At 40.9% G+C, this 21,359-nt stretch overlaps 1 protein-coding gene across 1 annotated transcript; it reads right to left on the minus strand.

Moving 5' to 3' along the window:
- Positions 1-123: 123 nt before the first annotated feature.
- IFNAR2 (interferon alpha and beta receptor subunit 2) lies at positions 124-10,711 on the minus strand. The gene is made up of 10 exons (XM_033053266.1): positions 10,665-10,711; positions 8,579-8,902; positions 7,318-7,414; positions 5,073-5,114; positions 4,657-4,786; positions 4,178-4,347; positions 3,322-3,494; positions 2,937-3,102; positions 2,215-2,333; positions 124-891 (listed from the first exon to the last, which is right to left on the minus strand). Exons 3-10 carry the CDS (start codon positions 7,358-7,360, stop codon positions 214-216), a joined length of 1,521 nt encoding a protein of 506 aa, XP_032909157.1. The 5' UTR covers positions 7,361-7,414; positions 8,579-8,902; positions 10,665-10,711; the 3' UTR covers positions 124-213.
- Between the last annotated feature and the right edge of the window lie 10,648 nt (positions 10,712-21,359).

Consider the following 21,359-nt stretch of genomic DNA (forward strand, 5'->3'; position numbering starts at 1 on the left):
TTGAAGCCATTCCCTCTTGTCCTGTCCCCCTCTGCCTTGTCCAAAGCCCCTCTTCTGGGGGAAGGATCCTTCTCCAGACAAACACCCCCAGCTCTTCCTGTAAGAGCCCATGCTCACAGGATGTCAATGAAAGGACAGTATCTGTGCATTCAGTGCAGAAATAAAAGTTAGACAATACTGGCTCCTATGCTACAGGTAAAAGCAGCTCTCCCTTCATCTCCTCATGTACCCTGACACATGCTCTGTGTCTGAGTCCAAGGAATCGCTTTCCTCAGAAGAAGAGTTCTGCCACTCATGGAAGTCATTAGAACAAGGTGCTTCCTGCTCACTTCCCGTGTCGTCCAGCAGCTTTGCTTGCAGAGCAGGGTCACAGTGCCAGCCCCCTGCCTCCTCCCGGGCTGGGGCAGGGGCTGCAGAGCCGTGCCCGTCCTGCTCCAGGGCTCCCAGCAGCACCGTGTGCAGGCCGATGGTGAAGCACTCACTGCTGCCACGGGAGCCACAGCTGTCCTCAGCCACAGGGCTCAGCAACTCACTCCTGGTGTCTGTGTCTCCTTCAGAGTCCCCCCCGTGTTCCTGGCACTGCTGTGGTGCAGCTGGCATGTCCCCAGGCTGGCTGCTGCTATGCTCACAGCTGCTGTCCCCTGAGCACTGTCCCAGGGCGCTGCGGGTGCCACAGCCCCGGGGGACGCGGTCCCTGCCCAGCCCTGCCCGCCGTGTGTAGTCGTGGTCACACAGGGCACTGCTGTCACTGTCATCACTGTCACTGTCGTCACTGTCACTGCCTCTGCAGCCCCTGGCCTTGCTTTTCACCTCTCTGGGGATGATCTCCACAGAGGCCAGCTTTTCTGGCTCAGACTCCCAAGGTGAGAAGGCCAACTTCCTGATGCGTGCCTGCAAGAGCAAAAGGAATTAAATCAGCTCAGCCACATTTGCACACACACACAAAGCCATGAGAAAAACCCAAATAACCTCCAGCCATGAGGCTGTCAAACAAATGATTCCCTGTGTGCCTCAGTTCTGTCTCTTTCTGCAAGAGTTCAGGGTATCTAGGATTGCTCCCTCTTTTCACAGAACCCCAGAATGGTTTGAGTGGGAAGGGATCTTAAAAGATCATCACATCCAATCCCTGCCATGGCAGGGACACCTTCCACCATCCCAGGGTGCCCCAAGTCCCATCCAAACTGGCCTGGGACACTGCCAGGGATGCAGGGGCAGCCACAGCTGCTCTGGGCACTGTGCCAGGGCCTCACCACCCTGCCAGGGAACAATTCCTGCCCAAGATCCCACCCAGCCCTGCCCACCCTGCCAGGATGAGTCTTGTCACTCTCTCAACTCTCAGCTGATCAATTTTCACATCCTTTAGAAATGATCTTTGAAGCAATTCTCACCATTTTAACATCCCAAGCTCCATCTTCCCTCTGCACTTCACAGGATTATTCAATATTTGAAACATTAATCATGTTGACAATAAAAAATAAATAAACCTTAGATACCCCTTTGTAAAGTGTTAAGCAATTGTTGGGATGTGAAAGTGGTGACACAGCAAAAGACAAAAGTCTTAGAAAAAAGTGGTGCCCATTTGCTCTGGGTATGTTTGTAGAAAATGGAAAATATTTATGCTGAAAAAACCTACAGAATTAAATGTAAAACAAGTCAGAGTATAAAAAACAGAACAAGCAAGCAAAGAAAAGAAACAAGCAATCATCTTATTTTTGCTTGAAATTCAGTGGCACTTCAGTCAATGAAAATAAAAAATCAGTTGGCTCTGGACTGGCTCCCTCAAGTGCTGGAACACTTGATGACAGAGAAAGATTATTTTATTATTATTAAACAGTGGAACTTCTCCTGCAGTCTCTCCTCACAGGGCAGGATCTGCAGCCCTCTGCTCACCCCCTGGCTCTGCCTGTCCACACCTCTGGTGCCCTGTAAGGATCAGAACTGGGTGGAATATTCCTGGATATTCCCCCAACGTAGGGTGGGATGATCCTCTCTCTTAGTAACTTGTCACAGAAGTACAAAAAATGATTTTGAATATTTGTTCTGAAGATCAGACAAAACTCAGCAGCCTAGAGATCATCTGTGGCCAAGGCAAAGGGCAAATGCAAACATTCTGTGCTCTTACATAACTTGTACCTAAAGCACAGGATTGGAAATTCCAGTTGTTAAACTTGCTCCTGCCAGCCAGAAAGGGCACATCTGAGTATTGTTTCATACCAAGGTCTCAGGAAGGGAAATCCTCAGGAGCAGAAATCCTGCTGAATGCACACACTTCAGGACGGCAACAATTATCAGTGAAACACAGATAGCTCCTGCCACTGCAGCTTCATGGTAACCTGGAGCAAAAAAAAAAACCAAATAAACACAGATGGAGGGAGTGTCCCATGACCACACTGCAGATCTCACAGTCACAACAGCTACAAGGAACCACCAATCATTTTGGTTAGAAGGGACCTGTGAAGGTCAAAGTCAAAACAAGACCAAATCTCAAATTAGCTCCAGGAATTAAACAAGTGACTCCATCTATATGCAGAGTTAGTGTAAAATCCCACAGTCAATGGGGTTTTGTACTTCACTCCTAAATACCCACAGTGCTTCCCTCTTGGAATGTTTCTCTCTGCCACTGAGGCTCCAGTCTCTGCTCTGGCACAGGGACAGCACCCAGGGAGCGCCTGCAGCTGGCCCAGGGCAGCCTCAGCTGCCACCTCAGGGCAGGACTCTTCCCCAGAGGTGCTGGGCACTGCCCAGGCTCCCCAGGGAATGGGCACAGAGCTCCAGGAGCTGCCAGGGATGCCCAGGCTGGGATTGCTGGGGGCTGGGACTGGGTGATCTCTTCAGTTCAGGATATCCCAGGATTCTGTGATCCCTTGTTTTTTAGGACTGTAAGAAAAGCAGACACTGCACACTCAGAGCAGCCTCCCTGCCCACAGCTGGGTTACCTTGTCTCTGAGCCTCTGAGTCTGCAGTGACACATTTCCAGGGGGAGGGTTTGGAGTTTCTGTTCAGGGATGCAGTGATCTCCACGGACACACAGTAATTCCTGCTGGGGTACAAGTCTCCAATGACAGTACTGAACACTTCTTCAGTGGTTCTCTGCCGTGGTCTCTGCCATGAAAAGCAATGTTTTGAAGTCAGTTATTTGCTCACTCCTCCAGACCTGCTCCCCTGCAGTGAAAGGAAGCTCAGACTCTGTTCTAAGAAATCTATTTCCATGTTTTCTTTTGCTTCTATTCACATATTTGTTTTTGGGAACCTGTTAACCACCAACCATTTTATGCCCTCTGTTCCTCCCCTAAAGCACAACTAACCTCAGGATGGCCCCACCTTATGCTCTCCATCCTGTGATTTCAGTGTGATGGTATAATCCAGCTCTGTATAGATATCAATCAAGGACTGCAGCTTTCCCTTGTCTCTGAGGTGAGAGGTTGGTAGCTTCATGGTGACATTGATGCAGTTTGGACAGGAAGTGACATTCACTTCTGGTGGTCCCAGAATTGCTGTTGGAAAACAAGGAGGAGGAAAAAGTGTTGGAAAAGTGTTCTCCAGCCCTTCCATTCTCCCCCTCCCCTCCTATGTTCCCTCATTTCTGACTCTGGAACTGGACACAGCAGCTGCCTCTGCTGAATTCAGAGGGAACATGATCAGTTGATCCTCCACAGTTCTCCAACTGTTCCTCAATTTTTGCCTCTGTTAGCTCACAACTCAATTTTAAGCAGAGCCAAGGGTGAAGCCACCTCTGGCATTAAAGACAAGAATCCTCAGCAGGGAAAAGGGCAGATTGATGGACAAACAAACTCTTCCCTACACTTGGCATTCTGTAACTCAACATTCACTATCTGAACACACAAACCAATGTTTTATAAGTTACACATCTTACACAGTCAAGAGATTTTTACTTGGTGTTTGTCAATGCACAGCTGCATTTCCTTTATATTTATAATGTATACAGATGTATTTCAAAACCAGAGCCTCACTCATTTATCAGAACTACTAATCAGAACTACTCCTTTCAGAAATTTACCTATAGACTTGAAGCTTTGCAACAGATATATGAAATACTACATACAAATGGCCACCAACCCAGTCAGTGTGGACTCTTACAGCAAAGGCATCAGCACAGAATTCAGGCATCAGCTGCTCATAAAAACCACAAAAAGAAGAAATGCAGAGAAGAACTTACTCTGACTGTATGGCACGAAACGCAGCATAGAAGAATTGAGCACCTGAGCTCCTCCAAGGCTCTGAACAAACACAGAATACTCATTGGAAATGTTCCTGAAGTCCTCTGTCAGCTCACAGGAGAGCTGGGCAGTACCTGAACACTGCTGAGCACTCATCCAGCTCTGGCTCCTGCAGAAAACAGCAAAGGAGTCCTGACTCTCTGATATGAGAAGGCATGGGAGTTTCTCAGGAAAAAAAAAACAAACTGAAAAGCTAAGGAAAACCCAAGAAAAACAGAAAATCTCAGCCTTAGTATTTTCAGAGAATCCAGAATCCCTGAGGCTGGAAAAGCCCTCCCAGCCCAGGCAGTCCCAGCTGTCCCCATGGCCACCTTGTCACCCTGAGTGCCACCTGCAGGGATGGGCACTGCAAACCTCCCTCCCCTTTGGGTCAATAAACACTGAAAGCAGAATTTGTGCCTTATTCAGTGTGACTTGCCTGTGGTATGTGTACAGCACGTTGTAGGATGCTGGCACAGCTGGGTCCTGTCCTGCCTGCCAGGTCAGAATGTGCTGGAAGTTGTGGGACTCCATCTGGAGGTTGTAAGGACGCCCTTCCAAAGTTCTTTCTAGAAAGGAAAAAACAAAAAAAAACCACCCCAAAAACAACTCTGAGCTCTGCAACAATTCTAATAAATAAACCCATTTAGAGTAGCACAGGATTTACACCCAAAAAGCAGCCACAGGGGAGAGCTCAGCACAACAGACACAGCAATGCAAAGCACTGTGCACATGGATGACATTTCTGCAAATTCTTTCTCCAAAAAGCATGAAGCTCCAAAATCATGATGGATGAGGATGGGCAAGCCATGAAATGTGCTAGGAAAAGCATTGCAAAGATGATAAAACTCTTACCAGGCAGGCTGCAAACTGCTGTAGACAGAAAGGTGAGGTACACTGGAAATTGAAACTCTGGGTTAATGCACTGGTGCATCCACAGCATCTGATTTTTATTGCAAATATTCATGTGCAACACCTGGGTTCATACTCCTGGTGGAACTGTTACTTTCTTCCACATCTTCCTACAACCTCCCCCCCTTCAGAGCCTGGCAGAAGTGTCCACGAGGAACTGAGGAGCTGCTCCCTCCATGTGAGCTGCAAGACTCAGTGTCAGCAAAACCACCCAAGATGTTCTCATCAAATCATGTCTTAGAGGACTCTGCATTGCAAACCATCCCAAGAATTTTAGAACTGATCTGGGAAAATATTCCATTATTGCTTGACTCATCCTCATAGATCCCAGAATGGTTTGGGTTGGGAGGGACCTTAAAGAACATCCAGAGCCACCCCAGCCATGGCAGGGACACCTCCCACTGTCCCAGGTGTTCCAGCCCCAGTGTCCAACCTGGAACTGAACATTCCAGGGATCTAGGGGCAGCCACAGCTGCTCTGGCAATCCTGCCATGCCAGGGGTTCCTCCATCCCTGGGGCTGGGACCCCCCCTGCCTCTCACTGCAGCCAGGATTCCTTTCCTTCACCAACCCAGCTCCTCTCATTCCCATCTTTTCAACACAGGTCTTCAGCACACTTGAAGTTTTTTGATTCCTCTGATTTTTTCCTCAAGACCCTTCAGCCTCCTTTCTGCTTTGAGTGCAACAAGAGGAAACTTCCTGTTCTTGTTTTAAGGCATTTTGTGGTTATGCCTCTGACTCAGAAGATGCTGACTCCCAGACCCAGTTGGCCAAAGCAGTCAATACTTTAATTACAAACACATTTCTTCTCAGTTTTACATGAGAAAAATTTTCCATGGAAAAATCTGGTAAATTCCTTCCTTATCCTCCCTAATACAGATCAAGACAAAAGAGAGTTTTAACAAGATGTCAGCATGACTGTGAAAAGAGAAGAGAAATCTGGGCCTTGGATTAGAAAATTTAAACAATCTTTATGGAGTTCCACAAATAATGGATTTAACTGCAGGTAAATGTAGAGCAATAAATTTCTTACCAGGTAGGAAATCACCCACTTGGGAAAAAATAAATCAGTGAGGATAAAAAAAGGCAATATTTTAACACTTATTATTATTTTTATTATCTGAACACAAACTCAGATTTGTAATGATTTGTGTCTGCTGAACTGTTGGTGAATTCCACTTAGCATTATTTGATTTTTTTAAAGTCTCTTCTGTACCCAAACCAAGTTCCTTTCAGGTCGAGTTCAAACCGCCTCTGAACTTTGTTTCAACAAACAACTTTAGCAAAGGAAGCTCAACAGTTGCAAAACTGTTTGTGTTACACTCTCACAAAGGAGACAGAGCCAAGAACAAACAGCTCGGAACAAGTCACTGGGAAAATTCAGCCTGGGGAAATACAGATGGTCTGGAGACTGCAACGGGAATGTTCTTCAGCATCTTGGGAGTTTCTATCACCCCAGGCCAGGTTGGACACTGGGGCTGGAGCACCTGGGACAGTGGGAGGTGTCCCTGCCATGGCTGAGGTGGTTTGGGTGGGATTTGAGGTCCTTCCAAACCAGTCTGGGGTTTTGGGATGATGATCTCACCCTTTTTACAGAATTAAAGGATCCTAACAAAACCCTTCTTATAACAAGTCCAGCTCAGCACAGCTGTGCTTGTTGCACCTGCTAATCCAGAAACTGAGGAGTGCTGGAAAAAAATCACAATGAAAAATAAAACCCCTCCCATGTAACTGAGAGTTCCTGGATGTGCAGGGAGGCAGAATCAGGGAATGGAATGGCCTGGATTGGGAAGGGACCTCAAACCCCACCCAGGGTCACCCCAGCCATGACAGGGACACCTCCCACTGTCCCAGGTGCTCCAACCTGGAACTGAACATTCCAGGGATCCAGGGGCAGCCACAGCTGCTCTGGCAATTCCATCCCAGCCCCTCCCAGGGAACAATTCCTAATTCCCAAGATCCCATCAAACCCTACAGAAGCCATTCCCTGTGTCTGTCCCTCCCTCCCAGCCCAAGGCTGATGCCAGAGTGGAGGATGCAGAGGGAAGCCAAGAGATCCTCCCTCAGGGGATCACTCCAGGGACAGCTCTGCAATACCCTGATGGTCTCTTCATTAACTCTGCAGGATTATTAATGACTTCATGAGCCCCCTGCACTGCTCCTCTCTAAGCCAAGGTTCAGGTACTCACCAAGCTGAGAGAGAGGCATTGGCACATCCATCAGGGTTCCCATGGGGATTAACAAATAAACCCCTCTGCTTGCAAAAGAAACATTTTGCTTCTGTTCCTACAACACATGAAAAACAAGCACGTTTTACTTATCACAGTAAATTACCTCAGTAACTCACTTTTATTCATATTTATTACTTTAAAATACACATATCTATCACTTAAAATCACTTTTAACTAACTCAAGGTTTCTGTACAGTTATTTTACCCTCTCCAGTGTCTGAGGCAGGACAGTGGTACTGAAGGAGTTACTGGGGAGGACACTGATCCTTATTTTATGGCAATTTTTGTCCATTTTATGGCAACAGCTCTTTCCTTTTTCCACATGCAAAGGGCTCTCACCATTTGAAATACAGCAGAAAGCACTGTATGATTATTTATATTGACTTTGCATTGCTAGTATCTGAAAATTCAATGCCACTCATTCCAACTTTATTAATACAATGAAAACAAACTTTGCTTGGCTTTGTTTGGAATGAACTCATCACTGCTTTAAGAAATGTTTCCAGAAAGAGAAAAGATCAAAAGGGAGCTTTGGAAAGAATTAATTACAAAGAAGTTAGGAAGTTTATGTTACAATTTTTAAATGCTTAAGATCTATTAAAATAATCCTTCTCTTCACTGTTATTTTTTCACTCTATTTGACATCCCCATAATGCTAATATCCACAGGATCTGGTTTTGACTCAGCTGGGCAAGGGTACATCTGTTTCTAAAGAATCTTTCCCTCAGGTTTAATAAAAATTAATTGCTTTTTAATTTAACATTATTTGCAAATACAACAGAATTATTTTCTCTGCAAAACAAGTGGTTTAAAACCAGAGCACATCCTGCTCAAGCTTAACCCTGTCTATTCATCTATTAACACAGGAGAGAGCTGTTAAATCAGGTGGAAAACCCCTAATTTGAGAATCCCCCTGTGCTCAGAGTTCTGGCAGGATTTAGGAAGTCACTGGATAAATGCTGGGAACTGGGATCTATCCCAGCGATAATTCCACAGCCTAAGGGAATGTTCCCTTCCCCTCATTCTGTTCATTCACTCAAGCAGAAGTCATTTCAGAGAGCAGCTGCATCTGCAGGCTGGGATTCTCCAGGTTATTCAAAATGTTCCCTTCAGAAGAAGCCTTGGGGATGCTGGACTCACTTGGGAATGATTTCCTCTCCCTGTTAACCCTGCAATGAATCCCAGGCCCTGCTCAGGGCTCTCCATGCCCACTGAGTACCTTGGATCCTTGCTGCCCATGCTGCCAGGGACAACAACAGCCCCACTCTGGGGGGCACAGCAGGCTCAGTGTCCCTCTGGGTGCTGCACTGCACAGCCTCCTACATGATGCAGATTCATTTGTTCAGCACCTCAGAATGCTTGAGAAAGTGTGATAAAATGTGACAAAATGTGACAAAATGTTCATCTCCAGGGTTCCACAGCTGCCTGAAGCTGGATGTCCTCTGCAGATCTCTCACTGCCAGGGAGACTCCAGGGGAAAACCATCTCTGTCAGAACTCTGGTGAGCTTTTGTTACTCCTCCTCTTCAGAGCTGCAGCAATGCCTGCAAGGAAGCCAAGGAGACACCAGTGAGTGTCCCTGAGCCCACAGGAGATCCCAGAGCTGCAGGGTGACACTGGTACAGCATCACAGCTGCAGGAACCCCACACTGCCTAGGGCTGGAGAGACCTTAAATTTCATTTAATCCCAGCCCTGCCATGGCAGGGACATCTCCCACTGTCCCCAATGTCCAACCTGGCCTTGGGCACTGCCAGGGATCCAGGGGCAGCCACAGCTGTGCCAGCCCTGCCCACCGTGCCAGGGAACAATTCCTGCCCAAGATCCCATCAAACCCCACTGGGAGCCATTCCCTGTGTGCTGTCCCTCCCTCCCTTGTCCCCAGTCCCTCTCAGCTCTCCTGGAGCCCCTTCAGGCCCTGGCAGGGCTCTGAGCTCTCCCTGGAGCTTCTCCTGCCCAGGTGCCACCCCCAGGTGTCCCAGCCTGGCTCCAGCCCTGGGATCTCTCAGTAGCTCTCAGGTTCAGATTATATTTATTTCCAATCAGAAAAGAAAAAACACAAGGCAGTTTTGAAGTTTTGAAAGCCAGTGATTCATATTTCAGAAAAGCTCCACCTCAGTTCATCAGAAAACACCTCTAATTCAGTGAACCAAGTAGATGGTCTGTTTATTTACACAAATCAGCTTATGTGAACACTAAGAGAGGCAGAGAGACTGACTGACAGCAGGCAAGTCTGCACAGGAACCTCTGAGCCCCCCCAGGCCCGCCCAGGCAGGGTCACTGCAGCAGGGACACAGGAACGTGCCCAGGGGGGTTGGGATGTCCCCAGAGAGGCAGAGCCCAGCCCCTCCCTGGGCAGCTGTTCCAGGGCTCTGCCCCTCCAGGGAAGGAAGTTCTTCCTCAGCCTGGGCTGCAATTGTTGTGTTTTAGTTCCTGCCCATTGCTCCTCGTGCTGGCACCACTGAGCAGAGTCTGGCACCGTGCTGACACCCTTGGAGCTCTGAACAATCCCTGAATCCACCCGAGCCAGGGAACCACGCTGTGCCTGCAGCATTATTGCCACCTCACTGCTGGGAGACTTTGGATAAACCACTTCTAAGGATATGGAAACCATTTAACCTCAATAACCCAAGGCCATCACCAGCAGCCCTTTTTCCATGGGCCAGGGCAGGCTCAGGGGGGACAGCAGCAGCAATTTCCCCATGGAAAGGGAGCTCAGGGATTGGCACTGCCCAGGGAGGTTTGCAGTGCCCATCCCTGCAGGTGGCACCTGGAGGTGGCACTCAGGGTGACAAGGTGGCCATGGGGACAGCTGGCACTGCCTGGGTTCAGAGGTCTGTGCACAAACCTGAAAGCCCAGAATTATTTCCCCATCTTTCTGGCTCCACAGTGCCCAATAAATCAATGGGCCTGGAGGGCTTTTCCAGTCCCAGGGATTCGGGGACCCTCGGGGACGCTCCAGCCCGGCTGGGGGACACAGCAAACACGCCTGACACAAGAGGAGCTGCGAGAGCCCAGAGCTGCCGCTGTTCCCCACAAACACCAGCCTGGATGCGATTCCCACAGCAAACCCACCCCAGGCACCTCCCAGGGTCAATCCAGCGAGCGGGACAATGCCAAGGGCAAACCCGGCGGGTTTGGGGCTCCATGTGCGGCTCAGGCTGCAGCACAGCGCTCCGGGAGCCGCGGAGCCTCCCAGGAAGCGCCGGCAGCGAGCGCAGCTGGAGCCCGGCCCGCTGCCCTCAGGGAACCGCTCCATTGGCACGGCAGGCCACGACACCGCACACACCGCCAGCCCGCAGCCGTACCTGGCGGCGGGGAACCCCCGCGGGCTCCGCTGCGGCTCCTCATCGCTTCTTTAGCGCTCCCGATCAATGCCCGCCGGCCCCCATCGATCCACCCATCCGCCCGCACTCCCGCCCGGCGGAAAATGGCGGCGTGGGGGTGCGAGGGTGGCCACGCCCCCTCCGCACGGCCACGCCCATGTACGGACAAAACACGCCCCCGTATCTGCAAACCACTCCCCATTCATGCACTCATATGGGCAAACCACGCCCCGTTCAGTATGAGGCCACGCCTCCATCCAACAAGCTCCGGTCCTTCCCTCGGGCGCCGCATTCAACGAGCAAGCCCCGCCCCTTACACCAGGCTCCGCCTCAATTCAGCAAGCCCCGCCCCCGCCTCAGGCCCCGCCCCCGCCCCAGGCCCCGCCCACCGGAAAAATGGCGGCCGGGCGTGGTCGGAGCTGCTCTCTCTTCCTACACTCGGCGAACGCGTTTCCTGCCTTTATTGTTTCATTTTCTGCATTTATTATTTCGTCTCTGCCTTTATTTCCTTTTCTGTCACTCGTCCGGGCCCGCTCCACCCCCGGCTCTGCGGTGTTCGCTGTGCGAGAAGGCTGCGGGAGCGGTGGCTGATCCCGGGCCTCGTTCCCAAAATCAGAGAATTCCAGAAGGTTTGGGCTGGAGGGATCCCAAATCCCACCCATCCAACCCCTGCTATGGGGACACCTCCCACTGTCCCAGGCTGCTCCAGCCCTAATGTCCAAGCTGGAACTGAACATTGCAGGGATCCAGGGGCAGCCACAGCTGCTCTGGGAATCCCATCCGTGTATCCCATCCCTGTATCCCATCCCTGTATCCCATCCCATCCCATCCCATCCCATCCCATCCCATCCCATCCCTGTATCCCATCCCTGTATCCCATCCCATGCCATCCCATCCCATCCCATCCCATCCCATCCCATCCCATCCCATCCCATCCCATCCCATCCCATCCCATCCCTGTATCCCATCCCTGTATCCCATCCCTGTATCCCATCCCATGTCTAGTTTAAATAAAAGTGTGCAATAGCACATGGTAAAGAGCTCAGAGCTTTAGAATATAATAATAAATACAGGACAAGATGAAAGTTCTAATGTGTTCTTTTTTCCTGTTCTTCTTGTTAGGTGTAAATAATATTTTTAAATTAAATTTAAAATGTCACACTGCAGGTCACAAGTGTTTTGTCATCAGGCCAAAAGTAGAAAGAAGTGTTAGGTTTAATTAAACTGTTTAAAAAACCTTGTAGTGAGTGAAAGACAGAATTTCTTCACTTTTAGCTTGTTAGCCAGAAGTGGAGGCTCACTGTATTATAAATAAATTAAATAAATACATAAAATATATATTATAAATAAAAATTGATAAAGCACAAAACTTTGTTTCTCGTGCATTTGATCTCAACTGTAACTGGGAGGAAATAAAAAAATTAAAACAAAAAAAAAAGCTAATACTCTAGGGCAGCAGCAGCAGCATTTCCTGCTGTGCTTTAGTGGTTTATGTCTCAATTTTCAGCAGAAATCTGATTTCTGCTGAGAACGTCTTGCAGAGGCTGGAACATCCTGTTTTCTGTTCATGCACCACTCTTTTCTCCTGTTCAGGTGCTGTGTTCTTGTCTCTGGGGAGTTCAGCTTGCAGAATTATTGCCACAGGACTTGGTGAAACTGGCCTTTGCAGAGAAATGGAGAATTAAAAAATTGTATTTTTATTTTTGTCTTGATTTGTTCTGAAACTTCAGGTCATCAAAAACAAGACAGTGCTCCTTTCCTCGAATTTTTAAAAATTTGTGTGCAGTCCTTTTTTTTTTCTTTTTTATTTTTTCTTTTTTTATCTTCATGTTTTGCAATCTCCGATCAGAAAGAAATAAAAAATGTGCAAAATTTTGAGAAGCATTCCTTCAAGTTTTCCCAGTTAAAAAACCCGGAATGTGTCTTTTATTGGCCTGAAGGTGATGCTGTTTCTCTAGGAAAAAAATCCTGGAAAAGCTTTTGGGAAGTCTGGAGGGAAATACTCGTGTTAAAGTTCAATATACACTGATTTATGTTCCTTGTATTGGCCAGTTTTCATCAGCTCTTTGGAAAACTGAATTTTATCTGAGCACAACTCAGTTTATGAAACCTTCCAGCCTGTCATGGATCAGCACACTCCAAACAAAAGCCACTCATTCATTTTTTAAATTTTAAATTTTTATATTCTTAGTGCACATCCTTCCTGCCCCAGCTGTGGGTCCTGCCCCACAAAATCTGCTTTGATTTCTTTGTTCTGGGGATTGCCCAGTGCAGGCAGGGCCAGAGTTTTGAAATTCTCACACCCAGGCAAATTCCTGCTCTCTTGGTTGGTTCTTTTTGCTCAGAACCTTTTATTTTGGGCAAGGTTGTTCGAAATCCCTCTCCAGGTTCAGCTTCCTTCCCTGGGATGGAATATATTATTTATATTGATTATATTATGTTATGTTACATTACGTAATATAATATAATATAATATAATATAATATAATATAATATAATATAATATAATATAATATAATATTATATTATATTATATTATATTATATTATATTATATTATATTATATTATATTATATCATGTCATGTTAATTGCATTATATTTATTTTTATTTTTATTTTTATTTTTATTTTTATTTTTATTTTTATTTTTATTTTTATTTTTATTTTATATTTATTTTATATTTCCATTTATTTTATATTTGTATTTATATAAAACCAGCACTGAGCTGGTTTCTGTTATATTTTATTTTCATTGAAATGAAACATTTAATATTGCATTTCATATTATGGTTTATATACTATATACTGTATACTGTATACTATATACTATATATTATACATTATTTATTATATAATATATTAAGTATTGCGTATATTTATTAACATATTAATATATTGATATATTAATGTTATATTATATACAATATAATAAATATTATGTTGTGTTATGTTATGTTATGTTGTTATGTTATGTTATATTAATTGCATTATATTTCTGTTTATATTTATATTTATATTTATATTTATATTTATATTTATATTTATATTTATATTTATATTTATATTTATATTTATATTTATATTTATATTTAACCAGCACCGAGCTGGTTTCTGTTATATTTTATTTTCATTGAAATGAAACATTTAATATTTCATTTCATATTATGGTTTATATACTGTATAGTGTATACTGTATAGTATATACTATACTTTATATACATTATTTATTATATTATATTATATATTATGTGTTGCATCCATATCAATATATTAATATATTAATATTATATATATAATGTAATAATTATTTATTATCTATTTATTGTATATGATATGATATTAATTATATTATATTATATTATATTATATTATATTATATTATATTATATTATATTATATTATATTATATTATATTATATTATATTATATTATATTATATTATATTATATTATATTATATTATATTATATTATATTAACTAAAAACCAGCACTGAGCTAATGATGCCTGGGAAAAATTAAAAATCGAATGTTTTCTGGGGTTGCTACAAACTCATACCTGGTCTGTTTGTTTTGTTTGTTTTTATTGTTGTCTCACATTGCTCAGTTTAACTCTGCTCATTGCTGAGCCCCTGGTGAGGAGCTGCCCAGGGCTGGAAATGACAACAATTCCTTCCCTGGTGGCAGCAGAGGTGTCCCAGGCTCTCAGACAAATATAAATAAATTTAAACTCAGGAACTTGGGGCTGAGCAGAGCTCACCTCGGTTATTGAACCTTCGGTGTGACATGGAGCACTCAAAGTGAAACAGCTCAAAATGAAACACTGAAAATACAACATTCAAAATACAACAACTCAAAATACAACAGCTCAAAATAAAACATTGAAAATAAAACAACTCAAAATGAAGCAACTTAAATTTAAAAAATCAAAATAAAACACTCAAAATAAAACAATTCAAAATGAAACATTCAAAATAAAACAACTCACAATGAAACAACTTGAAACAACTCCAAATGAAGCACCAAAACATTCAAAACAAAACAACTCAAAATGAAACAGTTCAAAATAAAACATTCAAAATAAAACACTCAAAACAACTCAAAACATTCAAAATAAAGCAACTAAAAAAAAAAACCCTCAAAATACAACAACTCAAAAAAACTCAAAGTAAAACAACTCAAACCATTCAAAATAAAACATTCAAAGCAAAACAACTCAAAATAAAAATTAAAATTCAAAATAAAATCCAAAATAAAACCCTCAAACCGCCAGAGTTCAGCTGGGCTTTCCCAGCCTGTGGGGTGTAAATAAATCAGAAATTCTGTGGGTTAATCAATATGGGTGGATATTGTTCTTGAAATCAGAATAATGATAATTGGGTTTGTTCTGTTTCAGGAGAGGCCTTTGGGAGGAGGATCCCAAAATCCAACTGCCTTGGTGGGGGATGTGAAACCTGGAGCTCAGGGGATTTATTTCCATTATTTCTATTATTTCTATTATTATTTCTATTAATATTTGTGTATTTATACTATTTCGATGTATATTGTTTATATAATTTATAATATAAATTATATTTATAATATTTATAATATATATTTATATTATTTCTATTTATAATATTTCTATTTATATTATTTATGTTTCTATTATTTCTATTTATATAGTTTCTATTGCTTCTATTTACATTATTTATTTATATTATTTTTTCCCCCTTTGTAAACTTCAGGTGCATTTCCAGTCCTGGCAAGTTTTCCCTCAGGATTTGCCAGACTAACATGGAATTTCATCACAAGGTGATGGCATTTCAGAATTTCAGTGTTCCTGTAGCCCTGCAAGCATTCACTGGATTTTACTCACAGTCTCAGTAAATAAATGAGATTATTTAAAGGGCTTGGAATGGTAGAGAAAGAGCAGAGAAAGGTGCAGAAGGGGTGGAGAAATTGAATTTCCAGTGAGACTTTTATAAACTGTGAGTTTTAGAGCTCTTTAGGCTTAGAAGTTAAAAATTGAGACTTCTTTTTTTTTTTAAATAATGTTTTTTAAGGATAAACTGTCCAATTAAGACATGATACTTAAATTATTTTTACTTTTAACTTAATAACTAGATACCCATGGTCTGCAATGCCAACGTTTTTTATCTAATTACAAAATACTACTTAGCCCTATGAAGGCGAATATTAATATTTTAATAATATTAATATTGTAATAATGGCACTAATGATAGCGTTAATGATGGCATTAATAATGGCATCAATAATCGCATCAATAATGTCATTAATTATTTCATTAATAATGGCAATAAAGGCATCAATAATGGCATCAATGATGTCATTAATTATGTCATTAATAATTGCATTAATGATGGCACCAATAATGGCACCAATAATGACATCAATAATGGCATCAATAACGTGATTAATAATGGCATTAATAATGGCATCAATGATGTCATTAATGGTGTCATTAATAATGGTATTTATGATGGTATCAATAATGGCATTAATAATGGCCATTAATAATGACATCAATAATGTGATTAATAATTACATTAATGATGGCATTAATTATGTAATTAATAATGGCATTAATATTGGCATTAATGCTGGCATCAATAATGGCATCAATATTTGCATTCATAATGGCATTAATAATGGCATCAATAATGTGATTAATAATGGCATTAATAATGGCATCAATAATGGCATTAATTATGTAATTAATACTGGCATTAATATTTGCATTAATATTGACATTAATAATGGTATTAATAATGTTATTAATAATGGCATCAATAATGACATCAATGATGACTTTAATGGTGTCATTAATAATGGCATCAGTAATGTGATTAATAATGGCACCAATAATGGCATCAATGATGTCATTAATAATGGCATCAATTATGACACCAATAATGGCATCCATAATGGCATTAATGATAGCATTAATTATGTCATTAATAATGGTATCAATAATGGCATCAATAATTGCATCAATAATGTCATTAATGATGGTATCAATAATGGCATTATCAATAATTACCAATGAATACCATTATCAGTAATGTCATTAATAATGTCATTTGCAGCTCGGCTGGCAGCCAGCAGCTGACCCTGTGTCCCCTTGGGATGGGAATTTCCACCTTGCCATGCAGAAACATTTCAGTGGGAATGGGAATCCCAGGGAAGGACAGATTTTCTCAGGTTTAGGCTTGGGTTTTTTAAAGCTGAACACTTTAATAGAGAATTAATACTTATATTACTTGTTTTTAAATTTAATAACTAATTTTTATGACTTTTAGTGCGACACTATTACTTGAAACTTATGAAGAGGGAAGATGAGCACAGAAAAAGACACCACTTCAAATTTCTATCTTGTCTTATACCTATTACTACACTATAAAAATTTTAAATTTAAAACTTTTTTACCATGTGAAAGCACACACTTATTTAACTCCACCCCCCTGATTTTAACTCCATCACTTAAATTTGGGAGCTTTCTCCAAGGCTCAGGTCACAGCAGTGATCTCCAGGGGGGCAGTGCCAGACAGCACAGAAAACTCAGAAATTCCCAATTTCTGGGCTAGACTGCTGTGGCCATGGCACATCTGGAGAGTGACCTGGGAACTGCAGGAATTTCTCTTTTTTTAGCAAAACAGGACAAACGCTCACAAAAAAATGGAAAATTCAGATATTCCCTCTCTTTATTTTGAGGAAATGCTGCAGAGCTTTGCCAGGAGATGGCAATTGGAAACATTTATTGTAAAACTCCTCCTTTAATTTTACAGTTGGAACCACCTCCCACTAAAAGGATTCATTGTAGTGGGGATGTGTTGTTAATCATCATTAGACCTCTGCTTTTGATTAATGCTGCTAATTAGTTTCTGCCCTTGACTTTTTCCAATTAAGGAGTGGCTGCCTTGGTGAACGCGTGGGCAGATTCTGTAATTAGGGGAGAGGAGCACGGACTCTTTGTGGGTAATTATTGGAACTTCCAGGAGTTTTGCACTCCCGGAGCTGGATCTGCTGATCCTGTGATGGAATGTATAAAATATGTTTGGTGTGTAAAATAGAATTGTTAAAATATAAAATAGAAACCTCTCTGCGTCCGTCACAGGAAAGAATGCAGGGATTGAATTAAAGCCTTTAGAGAAATTAAAATATTAAACCATACAGACATGAAGTAGAAGTGTAAATTTTAGTTTTATGTAAGTGTGAGTATTATTAAACCACACAGACATGAAATAGAAGTGTAAATTTTAGTTTTAAGTAAGTGTGAGTATTATTAAGCCACACAGACACGGTGTAGAAGTGTAAGTTTTAGTGCTACATAAGTAAGAAAATGCTTTAAGTGCCTTAAGAGAGTAAAAAGCCCTAAAGCCTGGTTTAAGGTCCAAGCCTGGTTTAAAGTTCAGTGACTCAGCCCCAGACACAACAAAACCATAGCAGAACACGGCTTGCATTTCTAATAAAACAGCTGAACCATTTCCATGAATAAATAGAACTCTGGGTGTGAATTGTATGTAAGGGCTGACCCCACTTTCGTACTCTAGAATTGAGCTCTGATAGGTGTAGGAGGAATGGTTTAGATTGGTGGGTTTAGCTCAATGGATGAAGAGGAAGAAGGAGGAGAAGGAGAAGAAATGGAAGAAGAAGAAATGGAAGGAGAAGGAGAAGGAGGAGAAGAAAGAGAAGGAGAAGAAGAAGAAATGGAAGAAGAAGAAATGGAAGAAGAAGAAGAAATGGAAGAAGAAGAGGAAATGGAAGAAGAAGAAATGGAAGAAGAAGAAGAAGAAGAAGAAATGGAAGAAGAAATGGAAGAAGAAGAAGAAATGGAAGAAGAAATGGAAGAAGAAATGGAAGAAGAAATGGAAGAAGAAATGGAAGAAGAAGAAGAAATGGAAGAAGAAGAAATGGAAGAAGAAGAAATGGAGGAAGAAGAAGAAATGGAAGAAGAAGAAGCAATGGAAGAAGAAGAAGAAGAAATGGAAGAAGAAGAAGAAATGGAAGAAGAAGAAATGGAAGAAGAAGAAGAAGAAGAAGAAATGGAAGAAGAAATGGAAGAAGGAGAAGAAGAAATGGAAGAAGAAGGAGAAGCCCTTTAAAAGCCTCATGAAAAGAGAAATAGATCTTCATTTTTAACTTGTCAAGGGGGGGCCAGAACTCCCTGACAGGAGGGATGCTGGGGGGCTCTCCCAGCCTCGGGAACTCTGGGATTCCAGGATTCTGGGATTTGGGATTCCAGGATTCTGAAATTTGGGATTCCAGGATTATGAGATTTGGGATTCAGACCAAGCCAGCCCTGAACTGGGATCTCTGCATGGAGCTCCTGAGGATTTCATGTTGATTTACACCCAGGATTTATTCAAAACCAACGGGCTTTGGGCCAGTTAGAAATAATAAATGTAATTATAAACGATTAAAATATAATAATATCATAATGGAAATATAACTATAATTGAAATATAATAACCATAGATATATATATAATATAGACTATAGAATACAGAATATAGAATATATGATAGATAATATATAATATTTATTTTATATAATGTATATATTTAATTATATTAATTCAATTATATAATTTAATTTAATAAAACTATTGTGAATTAATATAAATTACGATAAATATAAATATATTAGTATAATATATTTACATAACTAGTATAATTATTCTATTACTATAATTATAATTAATATTATAAATATAATATTAATGTATATTTAATATTATAATTATTATATTAATATAATTAATTTTATATAAATATAACAAATTATACATATATAGTAAATATATGATAAATTGTACATTTATAATAATTTAATTTAATCATATTACATAATGTATAATGTATAATTATAATAATACAATACTATAATGATATAATAATTATAAATAATAACTATAAATAATAACTATATATAAATATAATAACTATAATAAATAATAATTATAAAGCATTCCCATTATGCTAAATGCAGTTTATTTCATTTAGTGCAGTCAAATTTCTCTCTAATTTCTCTCTAATTTATTTCTTCTTTCTTTCTTGTTTCTCTCTAATTTCTCCCTCATTTCTCTACTTCCCTGTGCCCCAAATTCTTCTCTGGGTTATGACAATAAAACAATTCTGCCTTTCAAAAAAGACTTTTCTCTCTTTTACTCTGTTTGATCCCAGTTCTGCTTTGTAAATATTTTTTTTCAGCTGTTCCATCAGGTGAGGTGTGCCTAAAAATGTAAAATTTGGTAGAAATAAATGGGATAAAATTATTTCTGAGTTCCCTGTAGGGTAATCAAGGCATTGTATTTATAATCTATTTATTTATTTATATATATTTATTCTTAATCCTCTCCACATCTCTAAGTGGCTCAAATAACTGTGGCCTCTTGTGTTGCCCAAACCAAAGAAAATTTATCTCAGATTATAAATAACTTTTTTGATCACTGAAACTGTCACAACACATTGTGAAAGTGTGGATTGAAAACAACCCACAGCAGCTTTTTGGGAAAATGGGTTGGGATGGCTTTGTACTTGGAATATTTCATAGGATTCAAGGAAAAAAGCTCTTTTTGGAGGGAGAAAATATTAATTTCATTAGTTGTATTTCACTTTTGGGCTTTTTTCTGTGGTGAGATTGGATTTTGTTCCTGGGGGAAATGTTCTTTCATTAAAAGATAAAGAAGAAATAATTTTTATTGTATTATCTTGTTGTGCTGTAACTACTGGAACAAATCAGAGTCTGTGTTTTCTTCAAGGAGTCCCCTGCCTTTAACCTGGAGGCCAGCAAAAATCCAGTTATCCTTCCCAAATAACCTTTATTGGTTCCTTTATTCTGCTCCCCACGGATCAGTGTGATAATTCTGTCTTACCAGAATTTATCAGGGGGGTTGGATGCAACTGATCTCCAGCATTCAATACTTAAATGCACATATTTGAGATTTTTTATACTTAAAGGCACATATTTGGGATATTTAATACTTAAATGCACATATTTGAGATATTTAACACTTAAATGCACATATTTGGGATATTTAATACTTAAATGCACATATTTGAGATATTTAATACTTAAATGCACATATTTGAGGTATTTAACACTTAAATGCACATATTTGGGATTTACCAGGGGCCTGCAGCAGTTCTGCTGTCCCAGAGCTTTCATCCCATCGGGGCTGGAGAATTCAGTTGGACAGAAATGGGGACAGGGTTCATGTGCCTTAAATCAGTAAATTGAGAAAATACATTTAATACTCCAATCTACATGCTTTAAATCAATAAATTGAGAAAATACATTTAATACTCCAGTCTAAATGACTTAAATCAGTTAATTGATAAAATCTATTTGATACTCCAATCTACATGCCTTAAATCAATTAATTGAGAAAGTACATGTAATACTCAAGTCTAAATGCCTTAAACCAATTCATTGATAAAATACATGTAATACTTCAGTCTACATGCCTTCAATTAATTAATTAATAAAATCTATTTAATACTCCAGTCTATATGCCTTGAATCAATTAATTGATAAAATACATTTAATACTCCAATCTACATGCCTTCAATCAATAAATTGAGAAAATACATGTAATACTCCAGTCTAAATGCCTTAAATCAGTTAATTGATAAAATCTATTTAATACTCCAATCTACATGCCTTAAATAATTTAAC

The sequence above is a fragment of the Catharus ustulatus genome, chromosome 2 (assembly GCF_009819885.2).
Source record: "Catharus ustulatus isolate bCatUst1 chromosome 2, bCatUst1.pri.v2, whole genome shotgun sequence".
Taxonomy (NCBI): domain Eukaryota; kingdom Metazoa; phylum Chordata; class Aves; order Passeriformes; family Turdidae; genus Catharus; species Catharus ustulatus.